Source organism: Orycteropus afer, unplaced genomic scaffold, assembly GCF_000298275.1.
Source record: "Orycteropus afer afer isolate SDZICR_OR568_19922 unplaced genomic scaffold, OryAfe1.0 scaffold00387, whole genome shotgun sequence".
NCBI lineage: Eukaryota > Metazoa > Chordata > Mammalia > Tubulidentata > Orycteropodidae > Orycteropus > Orycteropus afer.
Genome location: NW_006921974.1, coordinates 713,563 through 724,144, shown reverse-complemented (window position 1 = coordinate 724,144; position 10,582 = coordinate 713,563). Strand labels below are relative to the sequence as shown.

Here is a 10,582-nt window from a genome sequence, read left to right as displayed (position 1 = left end):
TCTGACTTATAGCGACCCCTCCTTGGGTTTCCGAGGTAGTATCACTATGGAAATAGATTGCCCAACCTCCCTTCCAAGTAGTGGCTGGTGGGTTTGAACTGCCAGCTTTCTGGTTAGGAGTCAAATGCCTTAGGCACTATGCTACCAGAGCACCTAACATCCATGTTGTTGTTGTTGTTGTTGTTTGCCATCGACTCGACACAAACAACAACAACCACATCCATGTAGCCACTTAGAAATACCACCTGAGAAATAGAGTTGAAGCCCACTGGGCACCTCTCCGTTTCTCCAAGAGGTAACCACTGCCCTGAACGAGGGATTTCTTTCCCACACGTGCTGTTGTTTCACATGCTACATTTGTATGCATCTCTCACCAGCATGCTCTTGATTCCTGTATGTGTATCCCCAGTCAATAGCTGGTGATCATTTGTGTTTTTCAGACTTCACATACGTGGCTATCTTAATGTTCATATCCTTCTGGAGCCAGCTTTTCCCCTTCCGCAGTTTTCTGCTGCCATACCCCATTGCCCTCTGGGTCTCAGCAACCCCCCATGGCTTCTAGTCACCTCCCCAGTCCAGCCTTTGCAGCCCAGTTATGTTCAGCAGTCCCAAGCCAGTGAATTAAGGATGGTCCTACCATCGGTTGGTCTCAGCTTCTTGCCCTGTTGTTTTAAACAAGCGAGTCTCAAACCTTAGCACATCAGAATCCCATGAAATCTGTTGCTGTCAATAGCAACTCATAGTGACCCTCTATAGGACAGAGTACACAACTGGCCATAGGGTTTCTAAGGCTGTAACCTTAATGGAAGTATACTGCCAAATCCCTTTCCTAGGGAGCAGCTGGTGGTTTTAAACTACTAACCTTTCAGTTATCAGCCTAGTGCTTAACTACTGCACCACCAGGGGTCCTTGGACCCCCTGAAGGGCTGGTTACAACACAGATTGCTCACCCCACCCCCAGAGTTTCTGATTCAGTGGGTCTTGGGTAGAGCCTGAAAATGTACATTTCTAACAAGTTCCCAGGCAATGCTGATTGTCACTTTTGAAGACTAGGCTTTGAGAACCACTACTGCAAAGTCTGGGCCCAGGCTCTTCAGCACCATCTGGCCTGCAGGCAAGCTGGATCATCCAGAATAATTCCTTCAAACATGCCCTATAGCAGCCCTGTCCTATACACAGAAACATGAACCACAGGTATAATTTAACATTTTCTAGCAACCACATTAAGGTGCTCTGGTGGTGTAGTGGTTAACACACACAGCAGTTAACCAAAAGGTCATTGGTTCAAATCTACCAGCAGCTCCATGGGAGAAAGGTCAGGCAATCTGCTGCTATAAAGATTTACAGCCTTGTACACCCTATGGGGCAGTTCCGCTTTGTCCTGTAGGGTTGCTATGAGTCAGAATCGGCTCAGTGGCAGTGGGTTTGGTTTGAGTAGGCATGATAAAGGAAAAAGAGACTAGTGAAATCAGTATTATATTTTAACTCATGTTATTTCAACATGTAATCAGTATAAAATTAGTAGTGAAATTTAACACTTTTCATCACACAGCACCTCTCAAATGGAACTAGACACATTTCAAGTGCTCAGTAGCCACATGGGCTAATGACTAATGCCGTGGACAGCACAGACCTAAAGGCTTGACCTCCATTTCTCTCCTTATGAAGATTTTTTAACTTGACATTGTAATTTATTTGTGGCTGCAATAAAATAATTTAAAGAGACTTACCAAAGGGTAGAAAGTGGACCAAAACAAAGAGAGGTAAAAGACAAATTTGAATCAGGATTATTTATCTAAACAAAAACTGCTCATATTTCAGCTTTTTTGTTTAAAACAAACTTTTATTTTGAACTTGAACAAATGCTGCCAAATAGATCTTTAAAATATAAGAATCATTTCACTGGGTATCACTTTTAGGGTGATGAACTTTGGAATAAAATCAATGTTGATAAAATTCCTTTGGGCTTCAGGAAAATGAAAAAACTTAAAACCAGTGAAGAATGAATTCTTGCTTCTTCCTCCTTCCTTTTATTCCTCTCCACTGCAGGATGAAATGAAAGAAAAGCAGTAATTATATAACATTAACAAGCACCTGTGACTTTAAATATAAGAAAACAGCCATAGGCATGTCTGGTGCACTGTTGTGCTATATCTCACCAGGGAGAGAGGAGCACCTTTTCCTCTTGTAACTTGTACCCTCCGATAACAGATGGCTTCAGTCATCTGATCATACACCAACCTCATCTCTCCCTTGCCCAACACCTTAAATGCTTGATTGTTTGTTTTCCTGAGACACCATTCTGAGATATAAATAAACTTCTCCATAAAAACCTGTGCTGGTTCCACTAATGACACTCTCTTACCCTCCCAGACCCTCAGTTTCCACAGCTATCACATGGGAAAGAGGCTCTTATTATGAAACACACAGCTATGAAAGTGCAAAATATAAAAAATGTTAATCATTTAAATATATTCAAAGACAAGATATATCTTAAGACTTAATTACTGATTCAGTGATAATAATTGTATTATGACTAAGTTTCTTTCCTTTTGACTATCATATAAAACATGAAAATCTAAAACTGAAAGATGTTTGGATCATAACAAATTATGGATAACACTGTGAAGAATGGGGATTCCAGAACACTTAATTGTGCTCATGTGGAACCTGTACATAGACCAAGAGGCAGTTGTTAAACCAGATCATAGGGATCCTGTGTGGTTTAAAATTTGGCAAGGTGTGCATCAGGGTTGTATCCTTTCACCATACTTGTTCAATCTGTATGCTGATCATATAATCCAAGAAGCTGAACTATATGAAGAGCAACACAGTGTTAGGACTGGAAGAATCATCAATAACCTGGAATATGGAGATAGTGCAACCTTGCTTATTGAAAGCAAATAGGACTTGAAGCACTTACTGATGAAGATCAAAGACTATAGCCTTCAGTATGGATTATACTCAATTTAAAGCCTTCAGTATGGATTATACTCAACATAAAGAAAACAAAAGTCCTCACAATTGGACCAATAAACAGCATCATGAGAAACAGAGGAAAGATTAGAGATTAAAAAGAAAAGATTAAAGATCTCATTTTACTTGGATCCACAGTCAACGTCCATGGCAGTAACAGTCAATTAAGCAAACAATGTATTGCACTGGGCAAATGTGCTACAAAAGGTCTCTGTAAAGTGTCTCTTTAAAGATGTTACTTTGAAGACTAAGGTGTGTCATGATATTTTCAATCACTTCATGTACATGTGAAAGCTGTAGAATGATTTAAGGAAGACTGAAGAAGAATTGATGCATGTGAACTGTGGTGGTGACAAAGAATATTGAAAATCCCATGAATTGCCAGAAGAATGAACAGCTCTGTCTTGGAGGAGGTACAGCTGGAACGCTCCTTAGAATTGAGGATGGCAAGACTTTGTCTCATGTACCTTGGGAGGGACCAGTCCCTGGAGAAGGACATCATGTTTGGTAAAGTACAGGGTCAGTGAAAAAGAGTCCCTCAACAAGATGGATTGACACAGTGGCTGCAATAATAGGCTCAAACATAGCAATGATTGTGAGGAAGGTACAGGACCACACAGTGTTTCGTTCTGTTGTACACAGGGTTGCTGAGTCAGAACTGACTTGACAGCATCTTACAACAACAACAACAACAACAACAATCATTAAATATGGCCCTACTTGAAATTCTTAATGTTTTGCTATGTCACATTTTGAAAGAGATTGTCTCCTAGCTGGTATGTTGTTGTTATATGCTGTCGAGTCTGACCTGACTCATAGCGACCCCTCCTTGGGTTTCCAAGGCAGTATCACTACAGAAGTAGATTGCCCCATCTTCCTTCCGAGGAGTGGCTGGTGGGTTTGAACCGCCAGCCTTCTGGTTGGCAGTCAAGTGCCTTGGGCACTATGCTACCAGAGCTCCTCCTAGCTGCATTTTATATTATCAGGTACACAAGGATTCTACTAACTATTCTAAGTAAGTTGAACTGAATTTTAAAACTTATTTAAAACAAACTTTCTTATTAATTACTGGCAGAATTAAAAAAGGAAAATAAAGTTCTCAGTAACCAGTAAATAAATACCAGGAATGGTTGAGTGAAGTTCAAGGCTACCTGGATTCAAAGCTACCATAGATACCTGGATTTTCCAGGGCTTCCCACTGCTGGGTCCAGATCCTTTTGGGGTTCTTGTTCTTCACCGTCCTCCTTTTCCCTCTTGGCTTGTTTCTCTTCCTCACCTCCTGCTTTTGGGGCCTCTTCACCAGAGTTGCCATGCTGATTCCCAGTCACTTCTTTAGGGAAGAAGAATACAGTTTTGGGGGCCAGATATTCATGGAAAAAATATCACAATTCAGAACCAGCAGTGACATCCAGTACTCTACTCTCGGGAGAACGAAGATAACTAGAAAGAGGAGCTGGGCACTTTCCTACCGGTCGACACAGCACTTTCACGGCCCTCACACTTTGGCCTCACTCACCTTGTTTTTAAAAGCCATCCCCCAACGCTGAGGTGTGCCACCCTGTTTCCTCCTCTCCCCTCCTTACTTTCCTGCCACTTCCTCCCAAGCTCCCTCCTGAGCACCTGCCCTCCACTGCCATTCATCTGGGAAATGGCACCAGAGAAGCTCAGATCTCTTGTCAGCCGGTGGAGGGCGGTTTGTTTCCTGGGACTTTATGTAAAGGTGGTTACAGGTTTGGGCTTCTACTTGAGTACTTGGGACCCGACGCGGGGTGAGGTGCCACCCACCCTTCCCCACCCGAGGCCCGCGCTGCCAGGTGGGTCTCAGGCCCCTGTGCTCTCAGCCCCCTCCTGGGCTTCCCGATCGGATCACAGCTCAGCCGCCCCTCTGCCCATCCTCACCCTGCAGGGCTGCGGCCTGGTCCCGGGGCTCCGGGGCTGCGGCCTCTTTGGGCTCCAAAACAGCAGCCTGGGCCAGTGGCTCCATTGGCTCCCCAGCTGCCTCAACATTCCCGGCCAAGCCTTCGCTATCGTCCCCCTCAGCAGGCGGAGTCAGCGCTGGCAGCGACCTTGAGCCGTCGAGCGGACTTGTACACAGGAGCACGTGGCCGCTGTGGGACCGGATCAGGATGTGATCATTATGGTAGATGCGCTGCAGCATACTGTAGATCATATCCAGGAACATGAAGCGGAAGCCCGCCAGTGGAAAACGTTCCGTGTCGATCACCAGGCGCCTAGCGCCCTCACGGTCTTCCTCCTGCTCAGAGGCCGACTCGATGGAGGCCGACTCAATGTCCGAGTCGTCCTCGCTACTTTGGCTCCCCTGGGCGATGGCCAGCGCCCTCTCGGGCTCGCCCGCCTCCTGCGCAGCCTGAGGGGCCCCTGCCACGGGGCCCTCCACCGGCCCAGGGTCACCGGTCACCCCACTTCCTGCTCCTGCCGCTCCCACCGGACCATCCGGGGCACCTGGGGCCGGGTCTCGCTCATCAGTGGCGGACATGGCACCAGGCAGTACCTCAATCGGATGGTGATGGGCTGTGGCGACGATGACAGTGAGGACGGCGGCTACTGAGGTGGGTGTCCCTCAGGAAAGGTCGTCGACAGTGGTGCTGAGGAGAGACAGAAGGGGTGATGGAGGAGGCGGCCCCTGAGGGGACAAGCAGGCCCTCAGTGACAAAGTGAAAGGCAGGGGTCTGACCACCCAGACTGCCGTTGAGCTGGCGGTTGGCAAGCCAAGAAGGAGGCTGCCGGTAAAGTGACGTAGGGTGGCGTCAGAATGGGTCAACAAATCCCACTCCTTGTTGAGAGCTCTATGTTCATTTGCTGAGACTCAAGGATTGACATGCCTTTCACCCAATGAACGATGAGGACTCTTATCTACAATGAATGATCAAGACTCTTACCAGAATCCTTGAGGCCCTGGGGTCTTGAGTTACCCTTTAGGCCGGACACAAGTCCTGGCTTTTTAATTTTACAACTGTCAGCAAAACTATAGTGGCACCTTGAGGGCATGTAAATTGTGAGGAGGTCCCTAATTTCCACCTGGTAGTGGCTCATGCCAGTAAGGACAGTCATAAAAAAGTTCTATAGCTTTGTTCTCAGCAGTAGTAAAAACCTCCTTGAAGATAGAAACATTTGGACTATTTAACGTGACTAACCCACTAGTGGAAGGAAGACTGGGCAACCTACTTCGGTAAAGATTTACTGACTCAAAAACCAGAATGGGGTAGCTATGAGTCGGAATTGAGGTGATGGCAGTGAATTTATTGTTTTTAAAACTACTTTGAAAACAATGCATAAAGTTAAAATGGATGTCGTGAGAATTAAGTGTTGAAGGAGTAAATAACAAAAGCTAGAAGATGTTTAAAGAACCCTGTCAAATTGACTTCAAACCTCCATAGAATGATAAAGACATACTTATTTTAAAGGACCAGGTCATCTCATAAGAGCTAAGCATAATAAGACATTAAAAAGGCAGGTTTTCTAGGATGTTTCTGAGGCAACAGTCCAAGACTTTTTTTGATTTCAAAATACACTTTGTCAAGACCACAACTGGAAATAAACTCGAAAATTATGGAGAAATCAACTGCTACTTTATAAAAAAAATGTTTTGTAACCCTAAAATAGTTTTTGAAAAAATATAGCAAATGACTTATAATTCATATGTTACATTTAGGAAAAACAGTACTGATAAATCCCATTAAAATGAGTAGAATTTTTTGTTTCTTTTTATCAACCAAATAAAAATTCAGTGTTTTCATTTTTCCTCTGGTCCTCCTCAAGAAGACAGTATGATGTTGCCATAAATCATTGGTTTAATCTGGAAGGCAGCATTGAAAAACTCTAACTCAAAATCTTTATCTTAAAGAGCAAACCTGAGGCAGAACCATAATCTGAGGTCTGGAGTTGGTTTTAATGTTTGCCCCTTAAGGTGATTTGGGGAGGTCTGGTAGCATAGTGCCTAAGGCATTTGACTGCTAACCAGAAGGCTGACGGTTCAAACCCACCAGTCACTCCTCGGAAGGAAGATAGGGCAATCTACTTCAGTAGAGATACCGCCTGCGAGACCCAAGGAGGGGTCTCTGTGTGTCGAATTGACTCCAAGGCAGTGAGTTTGGTTTTAGGTTTAAGGTGATTTGGGAAAGTTATTTATCACTTACAGGGCTCGATTTCATCATTTGTAAGGTTAGGGTAATGATTATCTAGCTACTTCACAAGGTTTGAAAAGGATCTCTGGTGAGGCATTTAGCTGTTTACCAGAAGGTCAGTGGTTCAAACTCACCAGCTGCTCTGTGAAAGAAAGATGAAGCAGTCTGCTTCTCTAAAGATTTGCAGTCTTAGAACTCAATGGGGATCACTGTGAGTCGAAATCCATTTGGTAGGTTGCTCTGCAAATTAAGTAAGATAATGGGGGTGAAAACCTTTTTCATACTGTTAAATGCTATACACATATAAAGTATTATGTCAATAATAATTTTCCCTCTTATTGAATTATTGGATAGAAGGTATTGAGTAGTCTCTCAGGGTCTCATAGTAACCCCTCTAATTTGGTTCTGGAGGAATTACTTATTTCAAAATACATCCTTTCTGGCTGCATTCATGCCCTGCTATTGGTCAAGATTTGAAATAGGTAGATGGAATGAGATAGGATGATATTTGGGATATTAACCATTCGTTGCAGATATTTTTCCTAGTTTTATTTTTGCCATTCAAGTTGGTTAATGTTTTTGAGTATATAGGTTTTCATTTTTATGTGCAAAATCTATCAATATTTTCTTTTTCATAGTTTTAACTTCATTGTAAGTTTGCAAATATTTATCCAGAGAGAAATTTTATTTGATATTTTCTTCTTTTTTGGACCTCTTCTGAATGTTTACATTTAACTTCTTAAATATATTCTTTTCTAAGTCATTTTGGTCATGTTACATAGTCCAAATTTGTCTCCCTGTGTATGGGAGGTTTTTGCTCCTGCTGAAGACTGAGCTATTCAACTTTTTAATGACTCTGACCTTACTGGCATGAGCTATCACAAGGTGGAAATTCAGGACCTCCTCATTTACTTTGCCTATGTTTGTGGGAATGCCACTTGTGTTGTTAAATATATGTTTATATCCCAAAGTATATAGTATTGTTTGCATGTTTTAAAACTTTATATAAATGGCCTCATAGTGTCTATATTCTTCAGCAACTAGTTTTGTGTCTTACACATTTCGCTACTACCACCACTCAGTCTTTTATCTCAGAGAAGGGTGTGTCTCACGTCCCTGTAAGTTTTAGTCTCCTCCTCACCCAAATCCTTGCTGTTTTGGTCAGTTTACTTGCAACACTTTCAAGCCAGTGAATTGATGTAGGTCCTACCTTAGATGAAGCTCATCTTCTTTCCCTGTTGTCTTAGTAAGTCAAAATCAGGCCTGGGTTCAGTGGTACCATATAGCCTCCTGACAGGCCTAGGTCATCACGATGGGGACCACACTGAGAATGCTGTTCGAGAGTGTCTTTTTACCCTTGATATTTTAGGCTTCAACAACATAGTTTGATACAGGCTTCCTAAAGGGTGGAAAATATACCATTTGTAGAAGATAAGGTGATATAAAAACTCCTTTGTTAACAGTTTCAATATGCTGCATGAAAAATTATAAGATGAAGACCAGACTTTGTTATTATCCTAGTGACTAACCACCTTACTATGACTAACCAGTGACCAACCAGTGGCCATCAAGGTGATTCCGATTCATGGTGACCCCATGTGTGTCAGAGTAGAACTGTTCAAAGGATTTTCAATGGCTGATTTTTTAGAAGTAGATTACTGACCCTTTCTTCTGAGACATGTCTGGGTGGATTTGAAACTCCGACCTTTTGGTTAGTAACTGAGTGCATTAATTGTTTGCATCCTAAGTCCCTTTTAAAAGTAAAAAATCCTCAAACAAGCTAATAGTTACCAAATATGGTCCTACTGGACACCCTTAACTCATGTACACATGGTTAGGTTAGAAGGACATTGTTTAAAATTCAAAAACATAAAAAGGACAAGGATTCCTTGTGGAATAGAGACTGGTGAAACGCTGAGACTATGGCCCCTAGTCATCCTTTGGGCCTGGAATTGTACTCACCACTGGGGCTTAACTCTCAGTCAAACACAATGGACAGGCCTAATAGCAAAACCACTACACCAGGGAGATGTACTCCTTAGAAAAGTCAAGCACAGGAGATCATAAGGGCAGCATTTGCACAAGGAGATAGCTCAGAGGGCAGGGATGCATAGGAAAGAAGGACACAGGGAAGAGGTAACTACAGGGAGGAAGTGGTTAGATTATGGGGATTGCAATCAATATCACGAAACTAAATGTGTATGAACTATTGCATGTAAAATGAACCTGAAAAATTTCACCCAAATCACAATAAAATGCTTTAAAAAAGTGCATTGTTCACTAGTTAGTACAAGAGACTACATTTCTACTACAAAGTAATGAAGGTGCAGGTCACATAAGCTGGCTTGAAAACTACCTCAGTTGGTTTCTCAGAAGGATTCTAAACAACTCTTGGTCTCTGTCATGTATTCTGACACTTTATAGCTGTAGTCTTTTAAGTACGACAAAAGTATTTCACAAGAACCAAACTATGAGAGTATATAGGATGTTGTGGATTCCACTGTATCTGGCATTCAAGTGCCCATTGAAGTTCTCAGGAGAAAGCACAGGTTTAAAAACCCTTACAAAACTTATTTAGCTACCAATAAAATCCCAAAACATGAGCCTGTAAGCAACTCACAGTTCTGTTTAGAATATTATTCAACGATACATAAAGTTCTCCTTCCGCTTCTGCAACATTATCATCTTCCTTATCCATTTCTTTCATAACTAGCACTTGGAAAGTTTTAGTCATTGTCTGTCATCAAATGTTTCTCTAAACTCAAAAACTCACTGCCATAGAGTTGATTCTGATTCATAGGGAGAACTCTCCCATAGGGTTTCCAAGGCTGTAAATCTTTACAGAAGCAGACTGCTTCATCTTTCTCCTGGAGAGCCACTGTTGGGTTTGAACTGCTGACCTTTTCTTTAGCAGCCCTATGCTTTAACCACAATGTGACTGGAGCTCCTTAATGTTTCTTCAGGGAAGTATAATTCTGATTCCAGGATTATATGATCGTGGAAAAGACATTCCAATTTAAAATATTCATCAATTTCAGCTCTAGCACTCTCACATAGTATTCCAAACTCAGACATTTCAGAATTACAAACTTAATTAAAAATGGTCATTGGAAGTTGTTCTGTACAGTGTTCTAGAAATTCCACTTCTCTTGCTGTTTTGCTACTTAACAGTTCAATGAGTGACATTTTTCTTCTTCCATGTTGGTACCCCATACAGTCTGTAATCTCAAGTCACTGAGAAATAGGACTCAGAATCACCTGGGCGTAATCCAAATATATATGTTTTAGACAACACCTCATTTGAGAAATATTTATTGGGTTCAAGGAGAAATTCTGCTTCTAAACTCTTAGGCTCAGCAGGATCTGAGAACTTAAGTTGGATATCTTTCAGGTGCTCTAAAATTGACTCATCCTGTTTCTGAACTATGCTTGTGAGCGTGTGTGTGTGTGTGTGTGTGTGT

The 10,582-nt window shown here is 42.3% G+C and overlaps 1 protein-coding gene across 1 annotated transcript in view; it reads right to left on the bottom strand.

Moving 5' to 3' along the window:
* Window positions 1-5,473, bottom strand: part of LOC103207689 (cancer/testis antigen 47A-like) — a 34,670-nt gene extending 29,197 nt beyond the window's left edge. Inside the window, exons 1-2 of the mRNA XM_007953351.1 lie at window positions 4,876-5,473; window positions 4,153-4,306 (exon numbers count right to left, since the gene is read on the bottom strand). Coding sequence (XP_007951542.1) covers window positions 4,153-4,306; window positions 4,876-5,473 — 752 coding nt within the window. The remainder of the gene's footprint in view (window positions 1-4,152; window positions 4,307-4,875) is intronic.
* Between the last annotated feature and the right edge of the window lie 5,109 nt (window positions 5,474-10,582).